This window comes from Notamacropus eugenii, chromosome 1, assembly GCF_028372415.1.
Source record: "Notamacropus eugenii isolate mMacEug1 chromosome 1, mMacEug1.pri_v2, whole genome shotgun sequence".
NCBI classification, from domain to species: Eukaryota; Metazoa; Chordata; class Mammalia; order Diprotodontia; family Macropodidae; genus Notamacropus; species Notamacropus eugenii.
In genome coordinates this window covers 375,163,754-375,180,386 of record NC_092872.1, presented here as the reverse complement: position 1 = coordinate 375,180,386, position 16,633 = coordinate 375,163,754, and the positions used below count along the sequence as shown (strand labels likewise).

At 38.6% G+C, this 16,633-nt stretch overlaps 1 protein-coding gene across 2 annotated transcripts; it reads left to right on the top strand.

The window, feature by feature from the left end:
• Positions 1-1,425: 1,425 nt before the first annotated feature.
• Positions 1,426-14,615, top strand: PLAC8L1 (PLAC8 like 1). Of its 2 annotated transcripts, none has more exons than XM_072630657.1 (4): positions 1,426-1,513; positions 5,274-5,410; positions 12,775-12,911; positions 14,322-14,615. In XM_072630657.1, the coding sequence occupies exons 2-4, from the start codon at positions 5,299-5,301 to the stop codon at positions 14,484-14,486; spliced, it is 414 nt and encodes a 137-aa protein (XP_072486758.1). In that variant the 5' UTR covers positions 1,426-1,513; positions 5,274-5,298; the 3' UTR covers positions 14,487-14,615. The 2 variants fall into 2 exon arrangements, with proteins under 2 accessions (XP_072486758.1, XP_072486757.1); XM_072630656.1 differs by lacking the exon at positions 1,426-1,513 and adding an exon at positions 3,056-3,301.
• Positions 14,616-16,633: the final 2,018 nt, after the last annotated feature.

The window sequence follows — 16,633 nt, the reverse complement described above, 5'->3', positions numbered from 1 at the left end:
TTCCAATTGAGTATTCTATGTATGAATATTCTTAAGTATATTCTAAGTACACCTAAAAATATGTATGAGTATTTGAGTATTCCAAGACATCTAAAAGAAACTCAACTAAAATCTAGGGATATCTCCAGTCTCCCCACCCCACCCTACCCTTCCCTGCCTGGTTCACTCTTTACCATGGAGCCATGTACTCTTTCTTTCATGAGCTGCGTGTTTTTCAGTTGTATAACTCCAGTTCACTATGCCAAGTTGATTACCTGGTCATAGAATTTTAAGACTGGAAGAGACCTTTAGAAATAAATTACATAGTTCAGGCCCCCCATTCGACTATTATAAATAGTCACTAGTCTTAACACCGGAACTTGAGATGTGTCATCATCAGCTACGTACTGCGGTTTGCTGCTTTGGCTGGTGTGTGTTATTTTCCCTTGCCAGGTTCAGGCAGTGTCACTCCACCCATGATGCCTTTGCTGTGCTCTGAGTAATAATAGTCGATATTTACATAGCACTTTAAAATTTGCCAAGTATTTGTACAAATATATATATATATATATATATACATATATGTATATATTTATCTCCTTACTTGAGCTTCAGAACAACATTTTAAAGATATTTTTATCACCGTATTTCTGATGAGAAAATGAAGTTAGAGAATGAAGTGACCTCCTTACAGTCGCATAGATAGTAGAGAATGATGATGATAATCACTAGCATTTATATAGTGCCTACTGCATATGATGCTCAGTGCTGAGAGCTTCACAAACATTGGCTCAACTGGTCCTCACAAGGCATTAGTGGCCAAGTTCTCCCTGACTCTCAGTCTAACCCTTTTCCTACTACAATGCCTCAAGTGGCCACTAGCACCCAATATCTTACCTTTAGTTTGTCAGGTATTTATTTTTTAAAAAAATAAATGTTTCATTAGTGTTTTCTAAAAAACATCATTGTTACTTCCCTTACCCTCGTAACAGAAATATAGCTAAGGTAAGCAAACCAGCATATTGACAGCATCAGCCTCATTCCACGTCTCTCATCGGTGAGCAGGGAAGTGTGTCTTGCTGTCAGTTCCTCACAGTCCACGATTGGTCATCACATTGGTCCGAGTTCTTATGCCTTTCCAAATTGGTTTCCTTTCATCATCGTGATCACTGTGTACCTCATTCTTCTGGTTCTCTTTATTTCACTTCATTTAAATTTTCCCAAGTTTCTCCGAATTCATCACTTCCGTCATTTCTGTTACATTCACATTCTGTAATTTGTTCACCCATTTCCCTGGTTGATGAGACCCCCTCTGCCTCCTAATCAGGTATTTATTTAGTGCTAGCTATGTGCCTGGGCATTCCAGGAATCCCAAAACACATAAAGTATATGTAATCCTTGCCTTTATGATGTCTGCCATCTTGAGGGCACAAAACATGCATACCTAAAACAATGAACAATCAAGATCATACTTGCTCAAGTGCCAATGGAACATGAGAGAAATACATTTGGGAGATCAGTTAGAGTAACCAGGGTAAGTTTCATATATTAGATGACTTATTGGCCTGGTAGGCTAGAAAGTATGTATATGTCACAAATAGGAGTGATGGGGGGAAAGAGGAGGAGGAGGCAGTGAATCTCAGCCATGGGGGAATGGCTTGATCCAAACTTTGGAGGCAGAAATGTGCATGGCTTTTTTAGGAAGTAGTGAAAGGTATGAACAGGAGCAACATTCTAAAATACAGCCATTATAGAGCACTGAATAGCACAATGCCATCTGTCCTGCAGGTCTACCCGAAGAAGCACTTACACCTTTCCATCTGCCCTACAGATGGACCCTTTTCTCTACGTGTTCTCTCCCCTAAATAGAGTATGAGTTTCTTAAGAGCAAAAAATGCACTTTCTTTCTGATTGTATCACCTGGACCTTGCTTAGCACATAGCAAACTTTTAGTAAATGCTTTCTCATTTCATTCTCTCTTGTTTTCTTAACATGGATCAATTGTATCTCTTTGAGTTGTTTAGCAGGTTTATGTTAAGGAAGGTCTTATTATTGATGACTCTAAATATCAAAGGTCTTAAAAAAATGGTTTTGGATATGGTTCTCCATATTGAATTTTTGAGTGGCCAGAGAATTATTTCAGCTCTTGCCTTCCTACAATAGTGTTGATTGCATAATAATGAATAGCTTTAAGTATCAATCAACAAGTATTTATCTTGTGCCCACTATGTTCCCAGAAGTGTGTGAAACATTATTTGGTATGAAAAAAATTTTGGTGGATGCCTGGGTAGAAGGAGTTGACAGTGCAGTTGAAGTGTATAACACAGAGAAGTGAACACATTTTGTAGTGCTACACTTAAACACCAAGGGCAAGACTTAGATGAGTCTGGTTTTGTTTACGTTTGAGATACCTTCACAGGGAAACTTTCCCCCCCACTCCCTCCTCCCAGTCTTTTGAGTTCCATGTGCATTTTACTTTTCAAGTTGTAGAATAAATGTTGTGGCTCTTAGCACAGCACAATAAGCTATTTTAGAACCTGGTGGTGATTATGAAATAAATGCTACTAAGTATACCCTTCTTTACTTTTCTACTATGACTTAGTTTATTAAAAACTAGTTTTTTGGAGTTTTATATCCAACTGTGACTTTTAATAAAAACTTGACTTGTACCATATGAAAAATTGGTTCTTAGAAAAATAATGAAGAAAGGAACTTAGGATACAAGACAGGTAGAAATTTTGGGCTCCAAATTTCAAAGTGTACGTCATGAAATGAAAAGGACAACTGATGTTGACTGGTCTAGCTAGCCACATTGACTTAAAACTGAAACTTGATGCTGAAATGATACATTCTTACACTGTTAGAATATATATATACACACATATAGTGTATATATGTATACTTATAGAATATATATTAGAAAAAATATATATACTTATAGAATATATATAAAATAATATATATATTTATGATAAATTAGCCTCCGTGTTCATAGTGGGATCCTTCCTGTTCTTTAAAGAAATAAGATTTGTTGGATCTATCATTATGACCTCATTTTCCAGAATATTGAGATGACATTCTCAAGAAGAAAAGTCAACTGGATCAGTTTGAAGTTTAGAGTCATCTAGTACTATTAAAGGTCTAGCTGAACTCTTTCCTTCCCACTCCTCCCACCCTTCTTTATAAATTGATTTGGAAGTTTTATTTCTCTAACTGTATTATAAGATGCTTCTTTAACTGCTGTTCTGACACCACTGATGCTTTCACTCATGAGACCAGAATATGAGAGTCTTTGTATTTCTGACCCAAGGCAAGGAGTAGGGTGAGTTGACTTTATCAACCTTTGCTCTCCATCTGAAATAACAAATCAATCACTTCTTATAAGGGTTTAGGGAAAAGAGAGAGATTTCACTATATTACATGAAAGGCCCAGGCTTTGAATGAAATTGCTTGCTAACCTTTCTTAAGTGTCCTTGAAGCCAAAACAGCTGATTGGTCCCTTTAGACCTAACTACTAGTGAAAAGGGATGATTGGATCTGAGTGGAAGGAGACAAGTATCTCTTTCATCCAAACTTTGAATTCTGAACCCTTACCCAGCTGTTTCTTGGTACATGATGGAATGTCTTCCCTGCTGAAATAATTTAAATGTTCTGGCGTCAGCTAAAGTATCTAAAATAATGAGGTGTGAGCTGAAGCTAAGAGCTTTTAGCAAAGCAAGTTGTGATTAGATATCCAGGGCATCCTAATCCCAGGCACCTACTTTCAGGGAGTGTTAAATTGTTGTAGAATAGGAAACAGGAGGGATGGAGTACACTAATATGCTAGATTAGGCAAAGGTATCCCAAGCACCTCTCAGCAGCTTCACTGACTGTGAACATCAAATCTAGATTACAGCTATCTGGAGTGAGAGCCTTCTACTTCCTCTGAAAATCCTACTGAAAAATAAGTGCTAAGATACTGAGGTGACATCTGTTCTAGTTGAAAAGATGACTAAATGTTGACCTTCCCCCACCCTTTTCTCTCAGAAAAATATATCAGATGTGTGTAGGATTGCCATGTGTATCTCTAATTTCCTTGAGCAGCAAGCCATTTAAGTGAAAAATATGCTCTGATTGAATGAGAAGAGGATAGCTACCATCATTTAGAAGGTTCTGTAGCTATCTGCCTTTCCTACTGCAGCTAAACTTGTTCCTGTGCTGCACTGCTGGGTGATTTTCACTGAGGTAATTTACTGGCTCAAAAGCTGCATTAGAAGCTATAGCTAAGCATCAGCTCAGACTAGCAGCAGCTATTCTACCTTTTTATCTCTGAAGAAATGATTTTACATTTCACTTTCAAGGCAGGTGAAATGATAGTTTAGGACTAAAATATTACAGCCAAGATATATGAATAACAACTATCTTAAAAATCAGTGAAGGCCCAGTAAATAAATTCAGGGAGAAGGATCCTCCTAGACTTAGAAATTAGGCACAATTACCTAGTATTTTTGTCAAGAAGTAGCTACCTACTTAAACTTTTGACTTGGTATAGAATGAGGGCAGACTTGCTGCAGGAATAACATGTATTATTCACATAATGCTGAGAAAGAAGAAAAAAATTATTTCATGACTGCAAACAGCAAATTGTTCCTCTCAGGGAAAATTCAATCCAGTTGCTCAGCCCTCAAAAAAACTCCTTCAGTAAAATAAGAAGTAATTGGAAGCTCTTAAATGAAATAAAGTTGTAGCATTCAAATTTAGGAGGCAAAAACCTTGGGTTTGTACAGGGAGATGCAAGTAACTTTTTGAACACCACTTCCCCTTCATCATTTAGCACCCGAGAATCTGACTTTAATGAGAGAATGAGATACCTTAGTGTTAGATGATATAACTATAGGCAGGAAAGGCTTGGAAATAAGAGTGGCATGAACAAAGAAACTGAAAAATTGATTGAACCGTAGTGATATTTGCCACTATATCCTTCTCTACCTCTACCCCTTAGCAATACTTAGTTTAGTGACATTTCCTGTAATACAACCATTCTTCCTTAGGAAATAGTATTGTGCTTTGGAAAGAGCCTTGTGGATCTAGGTGAAAATATTGGCTTCCAAACTCACTAGTGAGGTGACCATGGGGAAGTCAACCCCCGAAGCCTCAGATTCTTCAGCAGTAAAATGTGGATAAAAATGCTTACACTGTAGTGATATATATAAGGTTGTTGGGAGAGAAGCAGTTTGGAAACCTTCTGGGGCTGTAGAAACATAGGATATCATTATTAGTGTTGTTTCATTGAGTCATCACCTTTGACTTTACAGGAGCCATATATCAACACAACCTGTGATGACTCAGCCTGGTTGGGGAGTCTTTGACAGGACCACCATCACAACTATTGCACAGATTCCAGGGGATTGGAGCACTAGCCTCTTCAATGTTTGCAGTGACAAAAAAATTTGTATGTTTCTTCCCTACTTTTAAAATATTCTAAGTTGTTTTTACGTTTCCCTCACAAGGCAGCAGAGTGCAAAGGAGGGATGGAGAATCTGTGGCCTTGAGGCCACATATGGCCTTCTAGATCCTTGAATGTGGCCTCTTGATTGAGTCCAAGTTTTGCAGAATAAATCCACCTCAAGGCCACAGGTTCTCCACCCCTGGTACAGAGGAACAAGGACTAAAATTAAGTGAGATGAGAATAACTGACTTAATTTGTTGCTTCTGCCATATTTTCCTCCATTCTAGTATTTCGGTAGCCCAAATCTGTTTATCTCTCTTTTGCTTTTTAAAGAAAAACTGTCCATTATGGATTGAATTTTTTCTTATATGCTAATTGAGTTTTTCATTTCTATAGGGGGGGCTCTAAATTCTGACATATTTATTTGTAATTCCTTGACAATTTCCTTTCTCTTTTGAACCATTCTTGAATTTCTTGTTGTTCCAGGTTGTCTTGAGAGTCCACAAGAGTCAGTATTTCATCATGTATTGCTTCACTTTCCTTTGTCTTGTAATATTTGTTAAGAGTATTGCTATCACTTTGATGATTTAGTATTCATCATTCCCTCTGGTTTCAGGATCCTTTGTGTTGATATGTCTGCTTGCGCTAAGAGTTCTTAATCTTCAAATCTTTGATGCTTCAGCCTTTTTTCCTCATATTTCTTTGTCACTCACTTTCTCACTCCTCTCCCTTTGGTGGTAGGTATACTTCCAGACTAGGCTGAAAGACCGTTTGGGGACTTAATATTCACCAGTTCAGTCTCTCTCCTGAGTAGACTCTGGGGCAATGGGACTGACCCCCAGCTGGGTTTCAGCCACCTTTCCTTCAGACTCAGTACAACCATACATTCTTGGCCCCTTGCTCCAGTTTCTCATCTCTTCTTTCTTTGGTTGCATTAATTTCAGTACCTTCTACTTTTTTGCAGGGTAGGAAGGGTGTTTTGGGAAGACTCTCTGAAATTTTGGGGATCCTTAACCTAGGGTCGGTCTCAGGTAGAAGGCAACCTGCTTTCAGCTCCCTTGCCCTTCTTTTTTATGTGGCTGGGCAGAATTGGTGTTGTTATTGTGGAATTAGATGATTGGAGATGGGATATGCTGGTCAAATCTCTGAACTGGAAGAGGATCCCAAAATAGGTCCTATATGCATGTGCATCCTTACTGGAAAATATGAAAGCTGGTGGGGAGAAAGGTTTGCTGAATTACTGCTTTAGGGGGTAGTGTCCTATGGTGCTAATGCACAAGGATTTTACTCTGTTAGAGCTGTCTTATTTTGTCCTATAATTGCTCTATAGTGGTGTGTAATTCTTCTTTTTGAAGGTTTTGGAAGTTAATGGGTGTCTAAAGAAAGTGCCTAATCCACCATCCTGTTGGTTTAATGAACTTGAAGTTGTTCTAAATTGCTACTGAATCAAAACTAGTCACTTGATCCCTGGCAGGAAGCTTTTTGGTTTTCAGATCACCAAAAGACCTCACTGGACTCTGGATGACATTATTCAAGTAGCAAGTGTGCCACCTGACTTTGGAACCACTTGCTATTCCTAGGTTTGGTGTAGTTGCTTGGGGATTAATCAGTTATGTAACTTGGCTTGAGCCCCTATACAATCCAATCTCTACTGCTAGATCACAAAAGAGACTCATAAATCCACTAGCAAAAATATTTAATTAAGATATAAAACAAATAACAAGGAAGGGCCTCAAATAGCAAAACAAAACCAAAAAAAGACTTTTACTGTTTTTACATTTCACAAATGGAAGCTAACTTCTCTTCCTCCAGGGGAGTTATTTACTTCTCTAGCAGAGTGAGCAGATACAGTTTCTTCACAACTAATAGCCCTAATGATGAACACTTAGTACTTGGGGGTGTTTGCCTCCTAGCATGCTTTGCAGCAATCTCTCTTGTGGAGTAGGCTGGAGAATGCCTGGAACTTCTCATCTGTCAATCAGGGTCCAATCACCGCTGCTAGGTTTGGGGATACTTTGGCCATGTGAAACCGTTTCTCCCTCTGATCATAGCTGCAGCTCATTTTTGTGTCTGTCGTTACCACTGCCTACTCCACTTCCTTCCCTTTCTCTTCCCAATTTGTGGTACCCAGTTTTTAAACCCTCTGTCTTAGACCAGCACTCCATACCAACCAAAGTCTACCTTGTGAGGTTACCAGATTCTCCAGCTAGACATATAGTCTTCTAAGAAATTTATTTCAGAGAATAAATCCCAATGAGTGTTGCTTTCCACCCAAAGTATTATGGGCAATGAGACCCTAGGAACATGACCACTGCCCTCTGTTCCTCAGAGCTTCCAAGGTTCCCACCCTGGGGGTTTTTGATTATGCTGAGGCTGCCCAAGGAGAGTCTCCTCTGTCTTTGCTGCCTTGGGATGTTTAGTCTTTCAGGCAACATGTACCTCTGGTCATCCTGGGAGGCTACCCTGTACTTGACCTGACTGTGTTCCTTTCCTTTCCCTGTAAGCTTTCTGGCTGACTTTTTGTGCAGTTCTTTTGTAGAAGTCACCTCTTATTGGATTTCTTGATCATTATTTGGTGTGGTACACCCTTCAGGGTTTTGCTGGAGTAGATGGGTATCTGAGAGCTCAGTGATCTTCCTCCCATTCAGATAGGCATCTTAGCAGGAAGTCATGACACTGCCACTTCATCAGTCCAGAAGAGTCAATAGGTCAGCATCAAGAGTGAAATATGAACAATTATCCCTTCCAGTGTTTAAGGGAGGAATAAAGAAAGCAAATCCCAGCCTTGATCATGTATGGTTTACTTTTCTAGTGCTTTGGAAGAAAGGGGAAGATGAGAGGACAGGGGGTCCTCTAGAAACTACAGAGTAAGTTTGTACTGCTGGTGGGGCTGAGTTAAGGCTGTCAAATGAATCAGTCCATCTCTGTCTGTCTCTGTCTCTGTCTCTCTGTCTCTGTCTCTTTGTCTTTCTCTCTGTCTCTGTCTCTGTCTGTCTCTGTCTGTCTCTCTGTCTCTGTCTCTCTCTCCCTCTCTTTCCCTCCTGCCTCTGACATGGTTTTGACATCTGTGATTAGAGTAGTATTTCCTACGGCCTAGCCATATAGGCCTTAAGCTTTTCCTCAGGTCTTCCTCCCATTCAATTTACATGACTTCTTTCCCTTAACAAGCATTAAAACTCTCTTTGTGAAACCTGATTGACTGCAAGGACTAATTCAGGTTGTTGATATGACTCCCTGGTGCCTTAAGTACAAAATTCTACACAGAGTAACAACTCCTTCCCTCCCCATATATGATTATTTTTTTCCCCAATTTATTAATTTATTTGTTTTCAGTTTTCAACAATCACTTCCATAAGTTCCAAATTTTCTTTCTCTTATTCCCCTTTCCCTCCCCAAGATGACATGCAATCTTATATGGGTTCTACACATGCATTCCTATTAAACACATTTTCACATTAGTCATGTTGCATAGAAGAATTAAAATGAATGGGAGAAACCATGAGAAAAACAAAACATAACAAAGGAGAGAATACTCTGCTTTGTTCTATGTTCCAACTCCACACTTCTTTCTCTGGATGTGGATGGCATTTTACATCATGAGTCCTTTGGAAATGTTTTAGTTCCTTGCATTGCTGAGAAGGGTTAAGTCTTTCAAAAACAGTCCTTGCACACTGTGGCTGTTACTGTGTATAATGTTCTGCCTCTGCTCACTTCATTCAGCATCAATTCATATAAGTCTTTGTGGGTTTTTCTGAAGTTCACCCGTTCATCATTTCTTATAGCACAATAGTATTCCATTACATTCATATACTACAGGTTGTTAAGCCATTCCCCTTAATTTCCAGTTCTTGGCCACCACAAAAAGAGCTGCTATAAATATTTTTGTACATGTGGGTCCTTTCCCCATTTTCATGATCTCTTTGGGATACAGCCCTAGAAGTGGTATTATTGGGTCAAAGGGTATGCACGTTTTTGTAGCCCTTTGGGCATAGTTCCAAGACAACTCCCATTCTAAAGCTTCTGACCAGGGATGGACAGCATGAGCAATGCTGAGAAGTTTTGTTCAGCTAAGTCCATGTGGGGACCTCACTGAATATCCTTGTTGAAGATTCTTCGTCTGCTATAGTTAAGTATACCTCCTTCTATGAACTGTTGAATGACCTGTGAGTATCTCATTTTGTTCCATATCAAATCCTTGACTAATACTGAGGGAAAGGAAAGAGGGAATACACATTATAATACATTACATATCATATAATGCCCATTATGTATAAGGCACTGTATTGAGTGACTTACAATTATTATCTCTTTGATCAGGGTGCTACACTTGCCTTTCTCATTCACCTGAAAATTCTAGATTGGCTAAGGGAATAACAGTTTGATTGGATGAAGAGCGGATTTCAAGAAATACATTCTTCTTAAAACTTGACTGACTTGAATTATGGGAAAAAAGGCAATCCTAGCCTTAAGCTAGGTTCTAATATATTAATATATTAGATATTAGATAATAATAATATATTATTAATATCTAATATATTAAATCCAGCAGAAAAACTCTCATCACATTAATTGACTATTATGCCACATCTAACAATCTTGTAGGAAAAAAAGGACAGGGTCACTTGCTCAGTCATCAATTGTGTCATGTAGGATTTAAATAATTCAATGGAACTGGGTTAAAAACAAACCTGATTTTTCTTTTATTTCTATCCATTCTCTTTAATAGAGATATTCTGTCTATTTTCAAATACATTATCTGGCATATCAGAAATTTGTATGGAATGAGAGAGAAAGTGGGAGAGGGAGTGAGAGAACATCACTATTTCTGCAATTTTGTTGCATGTCAGACTTCTATCATTGGGCAGTTTTCCATGAGATGCTGAGAATTAGTTTCAATTGACTGTCCATTAGATAAAGGGTACATTGTGAGTAGAGATGGTTTCTTTTTCACTTTGACATTTTGCTGCCTTTATTTTATAATTGTGGTTTTTTTAATGGTATTATTCTCCATTTTTGGCTTTTATCTGAATTCATAATACACTGAGATTGGCAAATTAGGAGCAACTCTATCCTTTGAAGATATAGTTGCTGCAAGCTCTATCTCAAAGGACAAGCAGAGTGATTTCTAGCTAAAACATGGCACAATGGATTTGAAGAATTTGGAAATGTATTGGTACCTGAACAGCAAAAGCCCAACGTATTTGAGTGTCCCCTGGGAGTATGACAATGTTACATTAAGTCTCTCTGTCTTTGGGCTATTAAACACAGTGGCCACGATGTGTACGTAAGCATTGCTGTCTGGTGCATCAAATGCAAATAATGGTATTAATAACGGTTACTCAGATTTCAATCGCTCTTTAAGGATTACAGACTTTTTTCTTACAACCCTGTGAGGTAAGTGTTCTCACCTGGGGTGGGGGAGGGTAGGGTATTACTAACTCCATTTACTAGATGAGGTTTCAGATGAAATAGTGACTTGCCCAGGGTCACATAATTGGTAAATGTCCACATAGGGACTAGACTGAAGGTTCTAAGGAGTCCAAGTTCTGCCTCTTCTCACTGTATGTGCAATAATTCTTTATATTAATTAAGTTTATTGCTATGTGCAAGACCAATTTATTGACATAGTATGAAACAAAAACTCTGAAGCAAAAACTGGTCTGTGCAGTACACCTAGCTCTAAGGTCAGGGAACCAAGTTCCAAATAGTTTCCAAATTTAATTGGATCGAAGACAAGTCGTTTCAGGGACCAGTCAAAATCAGAGCAATTTTTTGAGATGAGAACCAGAACAATGTCAACTTTAGGATTAGCATAGGGAGTTTGTATCCATATGACAAAAAGACTTTTGTAAACTTCATAGAAAATGATGTCTACTAGTCTAATGAACATCTACACAGTATATATTTTTAAAACAAATTTTGTATATTAACATGTATTAGAAATACCTTTTTAAATGAAAATTTAAATACTCCTTGATATGTTTTGTTTTACAGAAGATTAAAATAATAATTATAATAATACATTTAATTTTGTGCTTTACATCATCTCAGTTGATCCCCACAAAAGATACTGTGAGGTTGGAAATAGTGTTTTCTCCCTAAGACTCTGGGACATTAAATGACTAACTTCAGCTTAATGATAGTGAATGGTATTGCTAGGTTGAACCCAGGTCTTTTGACATCAAAACTAGTGCTTTTCCCACTATAACAACATTGCTTTGAGTTAACCTTTGTCACTAGTTAACCAAAGAATTTGAATGGGGTTTCTGTTATAGCTGGAAAAACATTTTAAAAATTATAACTGGGAGCCGAACAGAAAATGTTTCAAATTACCCTTCCTGATTCTGTCTGACCATGTGTTAGCTCAGCATTTGAGTCCTTTGTGTATTATGAGCCCCTGGTTACTTCTTTAAGAATAATGGCCACTGAACAAGCAAGAAGAGCCAATGATTGAGTGGTGATCAAACATCCATCTTGAGATGGTCATGTCCAGGATTAGAAGTGACCTTGTGAGTGAGAGAGATCTGAAGGCCCTGGGTCCATCGAGCAGAGCTAAATGGTGGCAGAGAACATTTCTGCATCAGAAAAAAATTGACCAAAGACTTGTGATGAAAAATGCTATCCACATCCAGAGAAAGAACTATGGAGTCTGAATGCAGATTGAAGCATGTTATTTTCACTTTTTTTTGTTTGATTTTCCCTTATTGTTCAGATTCTTCTTTCATAACATAACTAATGTGAAAATATGTTTAACGTGATTGTACATATGCAATCTATATCAGATTGCTTGCTATCTTGGGGAGGGTAAGTGAAGGGAGGAAGGGAGAAATATTTGGAACTCAAAATCTTATAAAAATGAATGTTGAAAACTATCTTTACATGTAATTGGGGGAAAATATTATCAAGTGCAAAAGAAAAGACTGACCACTTTGTAGAGGCAATAGAAGAGAACGTTAGGGACAGATTCATTCCCTTTTTAAAGGGCCACTGAATCATCAGTTCTTTTTGATAGGTGTCCAATAATGGGGTTGTTTTATCACCACCAAATGCAGGTCCTTCAGCCCTGAATCACACCCGGTGGGAAGCATCCAGTAACACATCATCCCCAAATGCCCAACTCCTGAGCGAGCTAGCATGCATGGTCAGGTAGAATCAAGAGGTAGAATCATGAGCTTTGCACGTGCTCTATTCAAACCATCGTCACAATATGTATTGTATTTGTTACTTAGTTTTCAGTTCTTATTTGGAGGATAAAAGTAGAACCCTTGTCTCGCCCATGTTTAGGGTAAGGGGATATATTTTTTGTTAAGTTTTTCTATGTAAATTTAGCATTAATTAGTTTTTCTTATTGTGATTATTATTGACAGGTTTCTGTGGTCTCTTTTGTACCATGTGTCTTGAGTGTAACATTGCAAGGCAATATGGGGAGTGTTTATGTTGGCCATTATTACCCAACTCAACCCTTGCATTAAGAGTAGGCACCAGAGAGAGACATAAAATACAGGTAAGTGTGTATGAAATGGTGTGTGCTTGGACATTGGGTCTTAGGGAATGATTATTTTCAACACTCATCTGGAAAGACGAATAGTGGGAGAAGAGTTATGACTGCAAAATTAGACAACTTGAATTCATGAAAATGAAAAAAGTCTAATTTGCAACATCTCTTTATTATTAATTAAACTTCTATCCTGGGTTTTGCTAATAGCTCTATAACTCCTTTTCTCTGGGATTAGGAAGTCAGTTCACAAGTTTCAGGTGATGGTGGTGGTGGTGGTCATGGATAATTGTTTGAGTCAGACAATTCCTCTTGCCCTGGTAATTCAGTCATCAATTTAAAATAAGAAATAGATGTCAGTAAGCATCTTTTTCACAGTGAAGTGGAATCCAGAAAAGGAAATCAAAGGTGCTTTTTAAAAATTCCCTCCATTATAGGAGACTAATTCTCTGAAATGGAAATTAAGATCGTAGATTTAGAACCACAAGGGATCTAAATAAGTAGTTTTCTTGTCCAACTCACTTATTTTACAGAAGGCAATCTCCAGTCATCCTGATCTATATCTTGCCACTGGACCCAGACTGCTCTGGTGGAAAAAGTGAGGTTGGTGACTTTGCAAAGCCCTCCCTCACTTAAATTCAGTTCACTTATGGGGGAGGTCCTCTCTGAGAATGAAGGACAAATATCAAACAACGAATGCATTAACGAACTTATTTACAGTTCAGGAAACCGAGGTTCAGAGAGATGAAGGGACTTGCCTAAGGTCACATAGTAGTTAAGTGACAGTTTGGATTTGAACACAAGTCCTTTGGTTCTAGATCCAGCCCTTTCCCCACTAATCCCAAGAAGGCAGCATGGCACAGTGAATAAAGAGCTAGCCTTAGAACCAACAGGACTTGAGTTTAAGTCTCATCCCTGATACATATGACCCTAGTCAAGTCCCTTAACCTCCAAGTTCTCTGGAAATTCCCTAAAACTCTGAATTATAGAGAAGGTTCAGACCTGAACTGGTAGAAATTTGCTTACTTAGGCATTTTCCATACCACTGAAACCACAGGTTCAGGCCCCATTCTAATCCTTAACTTGATAAGATATACATAGAATCTTGGGGCTTATTACTGGTGTGACCTTGGGTAAATCATTTAACATCTCAGCTTCAGTGTTTGCTCATTTGTAAAACAGAGGGTTGGACAAGATTGACTCCAAGGTTTCTTCTGTGTCTAAACCTATGACCCTATGTTTTCTAAAAAAACTCAGTTTTATACATTAAAAGCCCAGTACAATACAGGTAACCGATTAGAGAGGTGTTAATTCTTCTCTCTTTCTCCCCCACCTCTACCCTTGTTATAATGGAATCTCATTGTCTTAGAAGTGAGCCTATGTGAATGCATGTCCTGAGTGTCCTGAGTTCTGCCCTAGGGCACTCTCTGTGAAGACTGGTTGGTTGTGCACTGCTGCTGGCCCTTTTCTGTCTGCCAGATGGCTCGGGAATTTAAGATGAAGACAGCTCAAATGGATGAAGTCTATGCAACTCCTTCAACTCAAGTTTTTTGGGCCCCTGGAACTAAAGAGTTAATTGTTTGAAAGAAATATGTTTTTCCTTCTCCCTCCAAAGCAGCAAACAACTTAGTGTGTAAGAAAAGATGACCCCACTTTCTTGGTAATTATTATACAATGATATAGTATTAAAAACAAAATACTTTTCACATTGTATCTGTAGAGTTCTGTCCTCTTTCACTGAATTTGTCAATCCATGGATGTAAATTTTTAGAAGAGTTTCTCCAACTCAGCAGCCTTAGGAGACCACAGTTACTTTTACTCCTCCTCTTGTAGCTCCGTCACTCCTTATATGTGACTTTCTGTCTTGAGAATGTAAACTCCTTGAGGGCAAGGACTTTGTGCTTGTATCTATTTGTATCCCTATCCCTTAGTATAGTATGGATAACAACTGCTTCCTCTAGCATCTCTCTCTCTCTCTCTCTCTCTCTCTCTTTCTCTCTCTCTCTCTCTCACACACACACACACACACACACACACACACACACACACACACTTATCTATCCCTCCATCTTCCCTAGCATCCCTACCAGTCTTTCTTCTCAAGGGATATCTGCAAGGCCAAGACTGAGAACCTAAACTTCACCATGTGACATCCTTCCAGCAAGCCAGTGAAAAGAAGGATTTATTTGGTCGAAGGACTTTGAGGAAGTCCAAGCAAGTATAATGGACTTGTATTATTTGTCCCTGCTCCTACTGTCCTGAGGTGAAGCTAACATCGCCAAGGCTGAGACAGAGACTGTCCTAACTCGCTTCTGTCCTTCTGCAGAGTAGATGTTTTGTTCAGTAATCCTTGACTCTCTGGCTTGCCTCTTACATGTTTCTAGCAGCACCTTTGGGTAGATAAAGTCATTGGGAAAAATCAAGCTCTACAAGAGCTATAGCTCCTCTGCATGGGATCTTGCTGGGCATCTTACTCTAGCTAGCTCCTGGAGTAGCCAGGCATGTGATCTATGGGTCTGTGCCTTATTATGCTATGGAGATGATTCTGCGTTCTTGAAGGCTGTCTGGAACAAAAGCTCTAGTAGGTTGCAGAAAGACATTGAATATAGTCCCAGTGTCTTACTTAGTGACTCATCTAGCTGTTTCCAGTGAGATTTTTCACCAGAAAGTTGACCACCAGGTGGGGATATAGGGTTTTTTGTTTGTTTTCACAAGCACAATACAGAGTTGCTTCTGACCTTCATGGTTGAAGGGAGTGCCCCTACTGATGAAATCACTGAACCTTGAAGTCAATTAGTGGTACAGTCAGATTAAATGAAAATAAACCTTGTTTTATTATTTCATGCTAAAACACATCTCATAGCACAAGCTTACAATTTGGAATAACATGCATTTTTTTTTTTTTTTTGGCACAGGAAACTGGGTGCTTTTCTTCTTTAAGACTATCAAACCTACTATGTAAGAAGCAGAGTTTTCCCCTCATGCTCTGTTTTTGGATACAGTTCTCTATCTGCTCAGTGTACTGAGGTGGAAATGTATCCTGTAGTACAATTAAGAAAAGCTTCTTTTTTAATTTTCTCACTGTGCAGCAAATATGAGCAAAAAATCCCTGACCATTTTGTTGGTACCATAAGCATAAGTCATAAAACCCTGGGCTTTAAAAACATTCCAGTTGCCATGAAACTATAAAGTAGACAATGGAACACACACACACACACACACACACACACACAACAAGAGGGAGATTATTCTGAATGGAAATAAAAAAGGTATGGTGACTTTTGGTTTTCACTCAAGAAGACAGCAGTGACAGGGAGTGGGAAGGAAGAACCACTTGACAAAAAATGATGCCTCCTCCATAAGGAAAAAAGATTGTTTAAATCAAAATGTATGTTAGAGAAAAGATAAGTAATAACCCTGGTACCAAGTACAAAATTTCCTCAATTTCCTGGAGAAAATCAATAGGAATACCTTGAAGGAGTGACCATCATTAAAGCCCCTACCTTGTAGTTCTTTGCCATTAGATCTTCTTGGTTTCCAGGGTGTTAAATGTAAAACCGAGTCCACAATGTGTCCAATGTATTACCCTATAGACTTGCAAAGTGGTCAGTGATTCTACTCTGGGTTTTGGGTGCTAGTGTCAAGAATGGCTAGTGTGTGATGCTTGTTCCCATGAGAAGGATGTCAGTACCAAAGATGGAATTCAGTGAGGATGCCAGGCCCCCAGTCCT

Excerpts from the sequence above, each read along its gene's own strand:
- PLAC8L1 (XM_072630656.1), top strand. The coding sequence starts at position 3,237 with ATGCTTTCACTCATGAGACCAGAATATGAGAGTCTTTGTATTTCTGAC. Across the intron at positions 3,302-5,273 it reads GACCCAAGGCAAGGAGTAGG|GAGCCATATATCAACACAAC; the intron begins GTGAGTTGACTT and ends TTGACTTTACAG. Across the intron at positions 5,411-12,774 it reads TTGCAGTGACAAAAAAATTT|GTTTCTGTGGTCTCTTTTGT; the intron begins GTATGTTTCTTC and ends TATTATTGACAG.